Consider the following 17,039-nt stretch of genomic DNA (forward strand, 5'->3'; position numbering starts at 1 on the left):
GCGCCTTAGCTTATAGTTTGAGATCAGTCGGGAAGGGTTTTCCGGAGATCTGAACTTTAGCTTTCTCTAAGCCACCATCTTGACCGGAAGTCTTAAATCTTAGTATTGTTGAAGATTTCCCCCTCCCTTTTTCTTTCTTTGACCCCCCTTTCACCAAATCTTCTTGATGCCCCAATCTTTCCCTATGCATGATTCTTCTAACTACTCTTATGATGCATACAATTTTTGAGAGGTACACAATACATTTTCCCCACATATTTATATATATATATATATATATATATATATATATATATATATATATAATTTGATGTAAATGTAGTTCTTATAGAAGAGAGTTTGACTAAAAGAAAAAGATAAGATTTATCTCCTTTTCCCTTTCTTTCATATTTACCTTTTCATGTTTCTCTTGCTTTCTATGATTGGATGTCAATTTTTTCACTAAGTTCTGGTCTTTTCTTAGCAAATGCTTGGAAATCTTCTATTTTGTTTAATGCCCATACCTTCCCCTGGAAGTATATAGTCAGTTTTGCTGGGTAGTTGATTCTCGGTTGGTGACCTAGCTCTCTTGCCTTTCTAAATATCATGTTCCATGCTTTGCGGTCTCTTAGTGTGTTAGCCGCTAAGTTCTGTGTGATCCTTATGGGAGCCCCCCTATATCTGAAGCTCCTCTTCTTGGCTTCTTGTAGGATTTTCTCCTTTTCTTGAAAGCTCTTGAATTTGGTGATTACATTCCTGGGGGTTGTCTTCTGGGGATTTAGTATAGAGGATGTACTATGAACCTTTTCTATTTCTATTTTGCCCCCTTGCTCCAGAACATGTGGACAATTTTATTCTATAATCTCCTGTAGTATAGCATCTAGGTTTTTATTTATCTCTGGTTTTTCAGATAGACCAATAATTCTCATGTTGTCTCTTCTTCCTCTGTTTTCAAGGTCTGTGACCTTTTCAGTGAGATATTTTGTTTTCTTCTAATTAATTATTTTTTTTTGGCTTTGCTTTATTGATTCTTGCTGTTTTGCAAGCTCACTGTCTTCCAGTTTCTTAATTCTGGTCTTTAGGGACTGGTTTTGCTTTTCAGCTTTGTCTGCCCTTCTATTAGATGCTTCCAGCTCTTTCTCCAATTGTGAAGTCTTGTGTTTCAGACTGCTTATCTCTTTCTCCCATTTTCCTTTCCAGAAGTTTTCCATCTTTTGGATATGTTCCAATTTGAGTTCTTCCAGAGCTTGTGGATAATTCCATTTTGGGAGGCATGTTTTGATTTTGTTTGGATTTCTTCCTCTTTATCTTCTTTTCCTTGGGTACTCCCACCATAAAGTTTTCAATAGTCACCTTTCCCCCCCTTTCTTCTTGGAGGCTTGATTTTGGGCCATGTGAGCCATTCCTTTGGTGGTTTTATTTCCCTTTCCTTTCTGGTCTGTGGTCTGGGTGATATGGGCGGGTTTTCTGTGAATTTAGGTTGCCTCAGACTACTTCTTCCCAGCCTCAGAGGTTTCTTAGAGCTCAGGCCCCTGTGATCAGCACAACCTCCCCTGTGTTCAGTGTGCGGCTGCCCCAGTGCTTAGCGCAGCCTCCTCTTTGTTCAGCGCAGCCTCTCCTGTGTTCAGCGCTGCCACCTCTTTGCTCAGCGCAGCCTCTTCTGTGTTCAGAGAGGCTGCCCCCATGCTCAGCGTGGCCTGTCCTGTGTTCCGCACAACAGCCCCGGCTGCCACTTTGCTCCATGCAGCCTCTCCTGTGTTTAGTGCGGCCACCCCTGTGCTCAGCGCAGGATTCTCCCTAGCAGTCTTTACATCCCAAGCACCCTGGTGTGCCCCCCCCCCCAGACAGAGATGTTCCTCACTCACTCACTGTCCCAGTGAGAGCTCTGATACCTTACTCTGTTTTGGTTGGGGGGGAGGGGGGGAAGGGTGGCTCAGTTCACATTTTTGTGCAACCTTTTCCTCCTTCTTATAGTGTGGAAATGTTCAAACCCCACATACCTTCATTTCTGTGGGGTACTGGAGAGTCCCTCTGTTCTTCCAAAGGTGATTTTTATGCTCTTTTGAGGTAGTCTATTTCGTTCCGTGTCGGGGAGAGGAAGTGATTTGCCTCTAGATTGCAGCCATGTTTACCCGGAATCCCTTCATGTGTTTAAAAAAAATGTCCAATAATTGTTCCATGGATCTTCCAGCTCTTCTCCTAACTCTTCATATATTTATATTTTTATATGCATGAAGATAGCTCTAATGTTGATCATGCTCCCTGCTCCTCTCACCAATTCTCCCTTTCTGCATAAATACACCCAGCTCTTTCTATCAGTCCACAAGGCCAGGCGTTTGGCATTCATACTGTCATGATATGTCTTCTGAATGTGTTATGATAAATAAATAAGGCAAAAAGGTTTTCATATCCCTCTTTCTGTACCCTCTACCTCTAATGGCTTGTAAATATAGAAAATGTAGGGAAAGGTCAACTTACATTATCAATGAAAACAAATAGAACCAATATTAAGAGACCATAAAAATAACAATATTTACCAAATGAACAGCTTTTCTCCCCAGATGACTATATAACCTTAGTCATTTATATTTAAGCATTGTTTAATAATTCTGGTTTTAATATTCTTTAGTATACATGATTTATTTAAGATTATGCTTGGTCATTGCTTAGGAAGCATATAATCATCATCATTTCTTTTTCTGCCATTAATCCTCTTCAGCTCCAAGTATATAGAAATGAACCCTCTCACCCCTTTCTACTATATTAAATCCTGTATTATATTTTGCATGAATTCTACTCTTGACTTTTTCTAAGAGCTGCCAGTAATTCAGAAGAAGGTGAGCTTCCACTCTGAAAATGTATTGCAGGCAATGTAGTGAAATAGTGCATGATCCTGCATTCAGTGCCAGCATAGGGATCATCTGCCATTTCTTTCGACCAAGTGTTTGGGCATCTTACTGACCCTGAATGCTATGTGTTGGATGGTAGACACTCCTGGCTCCTGCCAAAGCTGTTGTTTCTGACTCCAAGGCTCACAGCCATGCCATTTTCACCACAGTATACTGCCAGCAGCCCCTATCCCAGTGTTGGCAGGCTTCTTGAGCTGCAAAAATGACTCGCTATGATTTTTTGTTGTTGTTTCTACTATCCAGAATTTGGTTAGTTGTACTTTTTGAAGTTTTTTTTTAGAGAGATATGTTGGGAATACTCAGTAATCAGTATTTGCTATGCTGTCTTGGATCTACTCCATCCTATTTCATAGGACATGGCCACAGTTAAAAACTTATGATGTTAGCCTGAATGTGAAGAGCTCTCATATGTTCTTCTATTTATCCTCAGGGATTGAGTAGAAGAAATAAATAGATGTTATAAAAAGGCATATGTAGGCTTGCTACAAGGAAAATCTAATTTCAGTGAAACAGAAGTGGAACACTCTACCTAAATATATTATATATTATTCCTCACTATTGTGATATTTGCTTTATTGTAGGGTGTCCCAAAGGGGTGAGGAGAATAAGACGTGGTGAAAAGGATGACATTTGTCAAGAAGGCCACAGAAGCTAGTAGAAATCAGAGGCAAGGTTTATTGATCACAGCTAGTATTTTATAGAGAAAGAGATTCGGGCTAAGGGATTAAGTAAGCTTTTCACATTAATAATGAATATAGACAATGTATCATTCTTTTATAATATACTTTGTTTACCTCACTGAAGCTTAGACAGAGTTTTCTATAGGATAGTAAATCACAGGTAAATATGTAACCATCTAGCCAAGCTTCTTCACAGAATTCCTGCATCAGTAATTTCTTGGAAGAACATATAGTTTTTACAAAGTAGAGCATTGGGGGGAGATATGGAAAGGAGGGGTTTTGTGGGCCTCTTGTGAGGAGTGATTCTGGCCAGAACATGGTTTTGATTTTACTGGGGTACACTTTCACTCCTGGGGGCTACATAGTGGGAGAGACCCATCACTTGTCCTGCTTCGACTTCTGTCATTTTGAGGTGTCTTTTAAAGACTGGTTTGGAAGGATAGTCAGAGCAGTTTCAGCTTTTGCTACTACTAAGCTATCATTTTGGCTCCATCTCTAGGGCAAAGCAATTGGGATTAAGTGACTTTCCCAGAGTCACATAACTAGGAAATGTTGGGAATCAAATTTGAATCCAAGATCTTCCAAATCCAGGCTGTCTATCCATAGAGCTACACAGCTGCTCCTCTAATCTGAATTTCTAAAGCCACGAAGAAAAAGTAGTAATGAAAAAAGGCAGCAAGCTGAATTGTTCAAAAAGACTGATGTCATTGTATAGGGAGCTCATCAACCCAGAGACTCAGTGGATTGAAAGGCCAGTCCTAAATATGGGAGATACAGAGTTCAAATCTGGATTCAGGAACTTGCTAGTTGTGTGTCTCTTGCTTCCATTGTGAAAGGAAATTCTTTATTCTCTTTGTCTATTTTGAGTTAACACTTTGTTAGCTATCAAGTAAGAGAATTCACAAGTCACTTACTTGAAATAAGATAATTTGCAAGTCATTTGCTTAAGTGGGTGATAACTGTCAGTCAGAAATGTGTGAATCCTATGATAAAAGTTGATACTTTCAGAAGCTTATGATAAAAGGTTGATACCTTCAGAGGATTAGGATAAAAGTTGATATCTTCAGAGGTGAGAACTGGATCCCACAGATACTGTCCTGCCCCCCGGGCAGTGCTAGGCAATTTTGAAGCTCTGATTGGCCCCTGTGAAAAGGGGAAGGAACAAGGAGTCACTGTAAAAGCCCTGAACTTCTTTGGCTAGAGGGAGTTTTCTGCAAGCAGTCTTCTAGAGATAGTCCTCTTCATCCTGAATTTTCAGGTTGGAGGATCTTCTCCTTTGATATTTCACCTTGAGATGTCAGACTTTGACTTCCCTTGTACCTGGGACTCTGGCTCTTGGACTGCTTCTGGTAAGACTGCTCATGGATCTTTTCTCTGTGGATCTTCTCCTGGTGAGTGAAAAGCTGACCTTCCTTTCCTGGCTTCTGGAGAGATTAGTTCCAGAGAGGTCTCCCCTGCTGAGGGATCAAGAGCCCTTCATGGGTTGAGTGGAGACTGGAGCAACAATTAGGGTGATAATGGAGACTTCTTACTCTACTCTCTTTCACATTTCTCTACTTTCACTTGTTCCACCTCTTTGTAAATAAAACAACAAAAAGGAAATTATGGAGGTTGTAGTTCAAAGGGTTCAAGATTCCAATCAATACACTACTGAAAGTCATTTTGACTTGGACTATATTATCTTGAAATTCTCATATATTTAGTTCAACCCTTAATTTAGTCCCTCACCCTATCTTGCATGGCAGGTTATATATATAATATTTTGTTATTGTTATTATATATTAATAAACACATAATCATATAATATAATAAATTATAAATGGATCATATGAATGAATTATATAATACATAATATTATATATATATATATATGCAAACCTGTCATACAAAATAGAAGCAAGGACAGATAATGAAAAATGATCAATGTAAAAATTTGGAATACAATCCAATGAGAAGAAGGTCAGGACTTGTGGAAAGAAAAGGAAAGGGCAGTCTTACTTCTTTTTTTTTGTTTATTTGTTAATTAAAACCATTGCCATTAAAAATGGCAAGATTCAGAAGAATGATGAAGGAGTTATTACCAAAAAATCTCTGAATTTAAAACAATATCTATCAAATTGGCCAAAATACCAGTAAAGAAATGTGTTAAATATTAGAGGGGATGAGAGTCAAGTCCAAGTCCACTATAAATTTGTTTTCTAATTTTTGGGAAGCCCCCTCCCCTTGTTCTTCCCTTATTGAATTTCTATTACATTCTTCAAATTCCTTATTTTGAAATTTCTCTTTTTTCCCTAAGTGACTTATGGTATTTCCTCTTTCCCTCATCTCAACTGAGAACTTTACCATCTAACTTATTGAGAAAATAGTGTCCATCTGCTATGAGGTCCCTTTGCTTTCTAGTTTTAGGCTTCAGATACCCTCAGTATTATCTTCCATTTTCTCATCATTGTGAAAAAGAAGTGACCCTTATCTCTGCTAAGGCCAATATTTCTACTTCCATCCTTGTTCCCATCCTCTCCTGTCTCTGGGAAATTTCCCCTTTATTCTCTATTTCTCTCAGTCTATTTAGCCCTCCTGGAGTTTTTGATCTGACCAGCTGTTAATCCCATCTAGAGTCCTGGATCTGATCAATTGTTTGTCACTTCTCCCCATTGCTATCCAAGTAAATTTAAACTCTGCTCTTTCTGACTCATAGTAGGCACTTCTGTAATCTGATTTTTGTGGTAATCCTGACTTGCAATTCCATCAAAGACTCTTGCTATTGCTACTTGGATAGTTCTCTTTATTTCAGGTTGTTGGATTTTATGCTAGAATTGAGAGATTAAAAGTTAGGAAACTGATTTTTTGTTTTGGGCCTACCATTAAGAAATGGTGTGTCACATATTTTTTTTTTGGATTCAGTTTCATAATCTATAAAATTAATGGTTTGTATTAAGTTATTTTAAAGTGCCTTTACAATGATAATTTTCTATGATTCTAATTCTTGGATTTAATGTAAGAGTAGGAATAAGAGAAAAGGAGGCAAAAAAATAGGTGGGTAAATCCAAGATGGAGTAGAAATTCCCGGGACCCATCGATTTTTACCAAATTATCCTCCAATGAGTTCTGCTTTTAGACCTCAAAACTAATTCTGAAGCAGCATAAACACACAGAAAGGCAAGGTGAAGTAATTTTTCATCCCAAAACAACTTAGAAGGTAGGCATGAGGATTAGAGCACCCCAAGGCAGAGGTGGAATTCAGGGCCCACCAAAGCAAAAGGCCTTGGGTGTATTTGAAGCAAATGCAAAAATTTCTAGGACTCTCAGCCACAAATGGTAAGGTGAGTCAGAAAACTGCTTGGAAGGAGATTACTGGGATCCCCTTGCTGGTTCTGGGTGCAAGACTCTTGTTGTATTGCCCATATGCAGAATCAGGTCACTGTCCTGGGGTATAGTCACAGGGTGAGGAGCAGCACCAGCATATACCAGCACTTGCAGCCACAGTGGTATAGGAGACCCTGGTCACAGTTCCAAGGATTGAGTGCTTGGTGTTACTCATGGAGTAGAGCACAAGCCAGGAGAGTTTTAAACACACCTCTCCTTACATCATGCCACCCTTGAAGAACTTTGAATCAGATTGATCCCCAGGGCCAGCTCTGAAGGCATTTGCAGAAAGAACTTGAAGATTAGAACAAGATCCCCTTCACCACAGTTACAGAGTCCAATTTTAGCAGGGTTTTAAACTAAAAGAAAAGAAAAAAAGGCAGGAAAGTGAGAAAACAATAAAAATAGAAATTCAATATGGAAAGTTATTTTGGTGACAGGGTAGATTCAAACTCAGAAGATGACAACAAAGTCAATACTGTTGCTTCCAGAGAGTCTGAGAAAAAAATATTAAGTGCTCTCAAGCCACTTAAAAATTAATGGGGGAAATCAAAAAGGATTTTAGAAATCAAATAAGAGAGGTAGAAGAAAATTGGGAAAACAAATGAGGGTGATATCAAAATCATGAAAAAAGAGTCAACATCTTGGTAAAGGAGGCACAAATATCCAAAGAGAAGAATTCCTTAAAAAGCAGAATTAGCCAAATGAAAAATATATTTTAAAATTCATGAAAGAGAAAAACTTCTTAAAAGACAGAATTGGTCCTTTGGAAAAAGAGGTACAAATGTTTGTTGAGGAAAAGAACACTTTACAAAATAGAATTGGTCAAATGAAAAAGTAGGTACCAAATCTCACTTAAGAAAATCATGTCTTAAAAATTAGAATTGTGCAAATGGAAACTAATGATTCCATGAGACATCAAGAAATAATCAAACAAAGTCAAAAGAATGAAAAACTAGAAGAAAATGTAAAATATTTCATGGGGAAAACAACTGACCTGAAAATTTCTACTAAATGTTCAAATCGATTATAATGCAAAAATTTGTGCTCACATGAGATAATGTATGTAAAACCCTTCAAACATGATACTTTGATTGCTCTAAGATAACAAGGACATGGATTCTTCCTGTAACATTGCAGAATACAACTCATCTTCACCCCTGTGTAACCATTGACCACAAATTGCTCATGATTTTCAACCATCTGGATTATTTGGATTGTGTAAATAAAAATGGAGCATACTGATATTCTCCTTTTTATTACGTGAAAAAAAAAAAGAAATCCACTGGACAAGGGGAGTTCTTAAATTCAAGCAGGAAGCAGGCTGCTCTCTCTGAGCTTCCAGACCTGGACTGACTGGTTCTCTAAGCTGTTCAGGCACCAGCTTATCTTGGTTCTTGATCTAAGGTATGCCTTAGCCAGCCAGAAGAAGAATCATTTCTACTTACGCTGATACCTTTCAATCTCTCACTGTTTTCCCCTCTCTCTTTTTTTATTAATAAATACTTATAAATATGGTGCTGAGTCTCTTGTACCATCTTGTATTTGTTACTGAGATTTTGGTGAGTCAGGCTGGAAAAATGGAAAGAGTGGCAGTGTAAGGAAAGCCTGAAGCTCAAATTAGATCTTCTGAGAAGCAATTGTATGACATGTAAGAGATTTATAACCTTTTAGCCATGCTACTACCAACACTCTGTTAAAAGGGAATTTAGAAGAACCCCTGGGATAATGGGATGTAGGTTAGTTTGTGTGAGCTGGTGAACCAACGCTCAAAAACACTTCCTCTCTGTTTAGACAGAGTGCTGAAGCTGCCCTCTGTCTGGGACTAGAACCCTAATGGTGAGCTAGATGAAGTAGAAGATTGTTAAAAGGATAAAAGGGAGACCCCCCTAGGAGACGTTGTTTAAGGCTGGTCAAAATGGATTGACTAGTTGACCTCAGGGGGGAACCCCTTCTTCTTGACAGAAAGACAACAGCTGCTCTCTCTGTCCCTATAGAATAGGGTGGAAGCAAAGGATAAGCAAAGGTCTGAACCAGGATAGAGAGACTGCAGGAAAGAGAATTGACTTTTGGTCAGGACTTCGCTTAATTGACCTTCCCCAAATGTTCCTTGCTGACCAAATGCTGCTAGAGGGAAAGCAATAATGAACACCCCAAGATTTGACTGAACTTGGGGTAAAAGAGAGCTCTCCCCCTCTAAGAAACTCTTCCCCCTTCAAGCCCCTTTCACCCTCCAAAATATTATCTGACTGTTTGGTTATCAACTCAAAGGTGGTTTAATAAACAAATATTAATATTTAATTAATAAACAAAAAAGGAAAGGATTGGGAGAGAGGAACTTGGAGTGCCCTAGTCTAAAACACAGAGTGGTATAGGATCCCTTTTGGCCAAAAGCCAAAGGCCCTGGCCTGGAAGCTTTCTTTGACCTTTTTCTTCCCCTATGCGGCTAACCTAAGCTAGTAATGACAGATTACAAATGTCTTTAGCTGTTGCTAGCACAGAGAGAGTAGTTTCTTTCTTCAGGCCTGGTTCTGTCTGGCTCTCCCAGCAAAATCCCTCAGGAGACTGAAAGTTCATTCAGTCCACTTATTGTTTTGCTATCCACGAGCAACAGGTATAATCCACAAGCTTTGTGATCAAAGGAAAAGGTTGGGAAATCCTCAGGGATTGTTGGGATTCAATCCTGAGGTGGCAATAGGAGCTCTGTTCAATCCAGGGTCCAGGAACAAATTCCTCCAATCAGACAGTTTTTTCCCAGAAGTCTCTGCTCTTCACTCATGCCTCTCCTCAACATTCCATCTCCTCTCTGTGCAAAATCCCACTTAGGAGCTCTTAAAACATATGAAGACTTGTTGATTGTGCTGTGTCATCCTTTAGGCTGTTTCCAATTTGCCTTGTGCTTCTCCTGCTCTTCATCACAACTATGCATTAAGACACCCATGGTGAACTGTAGATATTTGACATCATTAACCATAAAAAATAAATTATCAAGTTCTAAAAATGTCTAAAAATGAAGAGGGGAAGAAAAGTCTAGGATTTTGCTTTTTTTTTCCCTTCACATTGTCTTCTTCCTTTTCTACATAGTGACTACTTCAGGAAGCTTGTTAAAAGTTTTTCTTTTTCTTATTCCTTGTCTCTTTTCATTTTCTTTTTTTAATGGGCATACTGTCTACTCCCGTAGTAATGTTCAGAACAAGACATAAATGGATTGAATTGGTGAAAGGTTCTCAAAAAAATACTCAAGATCTTGCTACAAGGAGGTAAGATGTGATGGCATTGTAATGTAAGAAAGAGAGATCCAGGGGGTTGCAATCAGAAGTCATGCTGAAGGAGAGATCAACTGAAGAGCAGCCAAGGAGGAGCAGAGAGAAAAGCCTGGGAGTTCTAAAGGGGTTAGAACTCAAGTCAACTGTCAACAGTTTTCTTCCAGCCTTGGAGGTGGAGGAGGAAGATAGTTTTCCTGGAAGCTGAGAAAGAGCCCATCCATGTGGGACCTGTCATTCCTTCTGGGACCCCAAAATACCTCCACTAAGACTCTTCAAGAACAGCTACCTTATTTATCAAGGGGGTTTTGGATTTGGAATCACTCTGGCCAGAGCCATCCAGATCTTTCACTGAGATTTCTCTCTCTCCCTGGCCTGTTCCTGGACTCCTGAATTAAGAGATAGTTAGCTGAGGAATAGGGATTCACCATCAACTGGCCAGAAGAGGTTTCAAGGCACTTAGCCTTGAACCCTGAGAACTTGGGGGGCAGTCTGCCAGAGGGCACAAGCATTAGGGTTTCCTTCTCCTCACTTTCCTTGCCTGACACCCTTACCTCTCCTTCCCTGTGTAAATCCAAATAAATTATTTACTACTTTATCAGGTCTGGCTGGCTTCTGATACTAGGAAAAGGGGACAGAAGATTTGGGGAAAATCACATCTCTCCCCCGAAATGGGGAAGGTTAGCTCAGGATCCCAGTGATCCAAACTGCCTCACCCAAGGAATAACATCTCTCCTTGATTGTGGGGTGATCCCAGGTTTCTAAAGGGAAGTGATAGTGGGTGTCCCTAAGGAGACAAGAGGAAGAAGAATCCATCCTGCCTCTCAACAATAGCTGGGACCAAAGGGAAGGCAGTGGGTCATCTTACCAAAGCTCTCTGAGCCTCTGAGGAGACATATTCCTTCTGTCAGGGAGACAAAACTTGGCTACCTCTCTCTCAGAAAAGAGAGGGGGAAGAAGAATCTCCTCACCCTCTCTCCCCATTTCCCTCCTCTCTCTTCTTCCATTCCCCTATTCCCTCTCACTCTTTCTATTACAGCATAAACATCTAAAAGATATCTGTTCTCCCTCCAAAACACAGGTTAGGCAAGTTCTTATTCCTGCCAGGTGACAGTGATTCCTGGTATTTGATTATCCCAGGGGACATATATCAAGCTCTCCCTTCCATTGATAAACTTTATTGGTAGTTTCTGGCCACATCAATGTGCCTTCCTTATGAACTAAGAGCATCAAAAGACTCATTGTCACAAAGTCATATTTTGGGGGGGATTCTAATCTGAGTAATTCACCACTCCCTGACCTGTTCACCAGATATGTTTCTATATTAAGATAGAAGTCTACCCAGATAAAGTTCTGTGGCTGTGAATCTCCTAGTTCTAATATCTAACCTGATCTAATAAGTTAGCTTCCTGAGTTGGACATACTCCTACGTGTCATTTCTACAATGTAATATGATTTTATGGGACAGACACTTTATTGATGAAATTAATGATGTTTTGATATATTTTATATCATCTCTTCTGTATTATCAATTTCTTTTCAATAGAACCAAAATAAAATTCACCATTTGCTATGGTTGAAAGACGTTTCCATGGATTTAATACATGTATTCTAGGAGATATTTTGCCATTCTTTTACCTAAGCAATCACAATGCCCAGCTTATAGATTTCCTTTCCTTTTAAAAAATTTAAACCCTCACCTTCTGTCTTGGAATGAATACTGTGTATTGGTTCCAAGGCAGAAGACTGGCAAGGGCTAGGCAATGGGGGTCAAGTGACTTGCCCAGCATCACACAGCTGGGAAGTGTCTGAGGCCAGATTTGAATTTAGGACCTCCCCTCTCTAGGGTGACTCTCAATCCACTAAGCCACCCAGCTGCCCCCTATAGATTTCAATATTGAAAAATCAAAGATAGTAGTGATGGGTAACTTGTTAGGTGTGTTGTAATTTCCTAGAGAATAGCATTACTATAATCCTGCCTCCTTCAACATACAAATTAGAAATTGAGGGGGATAGCTAACCAACCTGGCAGCAAAGCCAATAGCAATGGATTTTCATTTGAAAAGTAAGTTTTGCAGAGGGAAATGGATTATGGAATGTTTGGCCAATGGACTGATTAAAAGGACTGAGGGAATAAAGATTTGAGCTTCCAAGCATATTGATTTATTAAGCTAGATAGACTTTTGTTCCTTAAAAGAAGGCAATTGACAGGAAATTAGGTCATCTGAATTCTAATTGGAGGAAATATTGGGAATTTTCCAAGAATGGAGGTAGAGAGGTATATTTCACTGAAATAAAAAGAGAGGTCTCTTATGCCACATCCCTCCAAGTGTCTGTCAATCAAAGGAATAAGGAAACTGCACATGATTGATTAGTATGAATACAGTTGGAAGATATGACAAATGTTTTGCTTGAGATGACAATTTTGAGAAAACTCCTTGCATTAGTCCTTTGATCTGACTGGCTTTCTGGTCAATATAACCTACATCCTTAGTTAAAGGACTCTGAGGAAGACATACAGACAGTTCAGCTTCCGGGCCACCCTGGGCAAGATTCAAACAATGCAGTAAAATTTTCTAACAATTCTTATGATTGAATAAAGTTTTCTAAAAAGACAGAAATTGGACTAGTCTCCTAATTGAATAGAAAGAGAATTAAGTTAGATACAGAATTTAGTTACAAGATTAAGTTAATGTAGTTCTTTCAATTCCCACACTTCTTTCAAATGTGAATGGGTCTAGGAGAATGACTTCAGTGAGGGGGTTTTAGGACAATTGGCTAAAGTGGGAACACTGAACTGATTTGGAGGAGTTTATATGAGAAGAAAGGAAGAAAAGACACCGAGAAGATATATATGATATAATTCCAAAGTAGAAAATAAACTCCTTCTATCTACCTCTGGCATCTAATGCAGCATATTTTTGATGGTATGTAATTATTATTTGATGAATGAAAATTAAACACACAAAAGTCATGGCTTTACCTCCTTCCCAATATTTTCCAAAGCTCATTTTCATTTCATAGAAAATCCGTTCCTTTAGTGGACAAAGAAAAGTTAAAATTGTATCTTGCTTGATGCTACATAGACGTGTTATGCATTGTGCATCTCATAATTTTCTTTAGTACATCCTTAACATCCTTATTCCTCAGACTGTAGATTAGAGGATTCAACATGGGGATAACCGTGGTATAAAATACTGAGGCTACCTTCTCCTGAGTCATGTTACTGCTTGATGGTGGCTTGAGATACATGAAAATCATAGTGCCATAAAAGATAGCAACAGCTGCCAGGTGGGAGCTGCAGGTACTGAATGCTTTAGACCTTCCTTCAGCAGACTGAATGCTAAGGATGCTGGAAAGGATGAAAGCATAAGAGATGAAGATGGCAATAGTGGTTGAAAATACATTGAACATACCAACAACCACCAATAGCAGCTCATTGAGATAGGTGCTAGAGCAGGAGAGCTTCAGAAGTGGTATGATATCACAGAAATAATGTTTAATGATATTAGGACCACAAAAGGACAATCTGACCATGCAACTTGTGTGAACCAGAGCAGCAAAGGTACCCATAGTATATACTGCTGTGGCCAAAAAGCAGCAGACACATGGAGACATGATAACATTATAGAGTAGTGGACTACAGATGGCAACATAACGGTCATAGGCCATGGCTGTCAGCATGAAGCATTCAGAAACAATAAAAAAACAGAAGAAAAACAGTTGTGTCATACACTCATTGTAGGAGATGATGTTTTTATCCTCTATAAAGTTTACCAAGAGTTTGGGAGTAATGGCAGAGGAGTAGCAGAGATCCACAAAGGACAGGTTGCTGAGGAAGTAGTACATTGGAGATTTTAGCTGGGGACCAATGCCAATTAATAGGATCATTCCAAGGTTTCCCACCACAGTGACAACATAGATGCCCAGGAATAAGACAAAGAGGAAGACTTGGAGCTCTGGCTGGTCTGTTAATCCTTCTAAGATAAACAGGGTTACTGTAGAGTGATTTAATGAAGCCATTGTTTTGCAGAATTTCAGAGAGGCCACCCTATGGAGAAAAGAAGACACACAATAGACAAAATAGTATTTACCATTGTTTGACATTCTGGCATTTGAGGTAGTAGAGGAAGGAAATGGATTGTTTGAAAATTTTAAGAATTACTGTGCAATCTATGGAAATTATCTCAGCTGAGCCTCACAGTAAAACTCATGAGTTCAATAGTGTAGTTATATTTGTGAGCAATTTGAGAGCAGGGACACTCTTTTGATTCTCTTTGTATAGTAGCCAAAGTGCTTATTCACACACTGAATTATTTTTTTATAATCTCCTACATCAATTAATAGTTTCTTTATAACTTTTATTTCTTTCTTTAACTCCTCTTGACATATTAATATCCCAACAATGTTTGAAAACAAGCACAGGTGCTTATTAATAGGAAAATGAGAGGGAGCTAGTCTTACTCATTCTTTAGTCTCCCCAAGTTAAATTAGTTATTGTAAGGCCATTTACTATGGTCATTCCTGTGCATGGTAAAATGTATTTCAAACTAGGGAAAATAATAGTAAAAATAGAAAAAATTTCCCTTGATATCTTGTCACTAAATCACTGACCTATTATATTTTATTTTTTACCTTCCTTTCTATCATGCCTCTCTCTCTCTTCATTTTTTTTCTGGAATAGTGGATCATTTTTCCTCCTCAGCCAGTAGGTTAATATTTTCCTATTTAATATTGCCATGGATGAATAAAATACATACTTTCCTCCCTTAATGTCAATTTCACTATCCCAAACTTCAATATACTAACTCTCCTCAGAGGCTGGAAATATGGATGTTAGAGGTAAGCGGGATTTTCCCTCTTGTAATCAGAGGAGCTAATATGAAGTTAAAAAGATGTCATTTAAAATTTTTTCATAGTTTTAAGGAAACAATTAAAATAAGCTACAATCTGATGTTAGACTATGTCCTGGAAGTGAAAAATAGTACCATTTGTCAATGTGATCTTTTTTTTTTGCATGTTATCTTCCTGCTTCTATAGCTTTTTAAAATTAAAATTTTCCTCTTGCTATCATTTCCTTTTTCTAATCTATTTCCACTTAACTTGCATTCTTCCACAGATCTTAATTTGTCTCTAGTAGCATCATACATAACCTCTGACAATTCCATATCTGTCTTTCTTCACGTTTTATCTATACACTACTGTCAGTAATGTAAAATGGCAGATGTATCAAAGAACTTAGACTAAAACCTACATTCAGGTTCTGCCAACAACACTGACAAACTCATTCTTGATCCATCACTTGTCTTCTGGTTTTCCACTTGTGAAAGCAGCATACTTATCACCAAAGTATCAAAATTATAGAGCAATTTTGCACCTTAAATGAGACAGAAATACTCTACAAACTTTGAGGACACATTTAATTATCAGTTGTTATTATTCTCATCATTCTTGGAATTTGGACAATATACCAAATGGTTGGGATGCACTTAAATCCATTCACATTCTCTGATCATACTAGTTTAAATATGTTCTCCTGCCTGTTTGGTTACAATACAGATTTGGGGATTTATAACTTGAAGATAATGTAGAAATTATCTCATCCAATCACTTCATTTCAAAGATGAGTAAAATTCAGTTGAGGACAGAAAAGACATTATTGGGTTTGCAGAAGTAATTATAGTTACTTAAAAGGCCTCATATCTCCAAAAACTCAGGATTACTTAATTAGAAAAGTAGAAAAGAGAATATTTTCCTTCCATTAATGGATAGAATTTAGGAATATGAAAGTGAGAAGAGAATTCATAATGAACACAACTAATGTGTAGAAGGTAAAAAAGTTCCCAATCTATCTCCTCAATCTTAGAGCAAATTCCTTTAGGAACAGTATAGACAGGGAGTACCTCTAGTCTCATCTTGATAGACTGCCTATGACCACACCTTGTGCATAAGGAGAAGCTCTGCTGAGGTTTGCTTTATACTTCAGAATCCACAATTTGATTTATTACAAATATTTCCTGAAATAATTTGTTACTCACCTGAGTCCTCTCAAGATTAGGGGAGTCACTCTTCTGATATGACTAGTAGGCAGCCATGTGGCACAAAGGATAGAACTCTGAACCTGGAGTCAGGAAGACCTGTGTTAAAAATCTAGCCTCAGGTAATTAGTGCTCTTGGGAAAGCCACTCAAAAGCTGCCCACTTCAGTTTCTTTATCTGTTAAGTGGAGGTGATCACAAAACCTATAACCCAAGGTTTTTGTGAGAGTAAAAATGAGATAATATATGGAAAGCAAACTTTAAATGGTTATATAAATTTTAGTTATTAGGAGCTTATCTCATGAGTATTATTAATATGTGGCTGTTTCCACAGCAAATTGTCACCACACAACATCTCAACAAATCATGTTTAGAGAATGGGATTGTTGGTGTTTGAAAATGAAAATATTAGAGTCATTGTGAATGAAAAAAGGAAAAAAAAGAGGAACTTCTGACTCTGCCCAAAGACACAAGACAAGAGGAAAGAACTGCAACTCTACGAATTCTAAGGAGCCTAATCAAGAGGAAGGTAAGTTTTTATTTATGTCTTGTTTGGAAATCTTTTGGTCCCAAGAACATTATAATTGAAAGGGTCCCCTAGGATCTTATCACTTCAGATTGGAGTCCAAAGGGAAAAGGCACCCAAGACAATGATATTCCCATTGATATCTCAGGTAAATTGGGTTACTTTGAAATTTATCTTTCACTGAAAACAGAGAACAGCAATAATGCTGGAAGGAGGGAGGAAAGTTAACTTCCAGAACAATAATTTGATTATGGTCATAATTAACTATGTACAATAAAATCT

The 17,039-nt window shown here is 38.3% G+C and overlaps 1 protein-coding gene across 1 annotated transcript; it reads right to left on the minus strand.

Moving 5' to 3' along the window:
- Positions 1-13,198: 13,198 nt before the first annotated feature.
- On the minus strand, positions 13,199-14,232 carry LOC100619741 (olfactory receptor 8D1). Its single transcript, XM_003341308.3, has one exon. The coding sequence runs from the start codon at positions 14,215-14,217 to the stop codon at positions 13,273-13,275; it is 945 nt and encodes a 314-aa protein (XP_003341356.3). The 5' UTR covers positions 14,218-14,232; the 3' UTR covers positions 13,199-13,272.
- Between the last annotated feature and the right edge of the window lie 2,807 nt (positions 14,233-17,039).

The sequence above is a fragment of the Monodelphis domestica genome, chromosome 4 (assembly GCF_027887165.1).
Source record: "Monodelphis domestica isolate mMonDom1 chromosome 4, mMonDom1.pri, whole genome shotgun sequence".
NCBI classification, from domain to species: Eukaryota; Metazoa; Chordata; class Mammalia; order Didelphimorphia; family Didelphidae; genus Monodelphis; species Monodelphis domestica.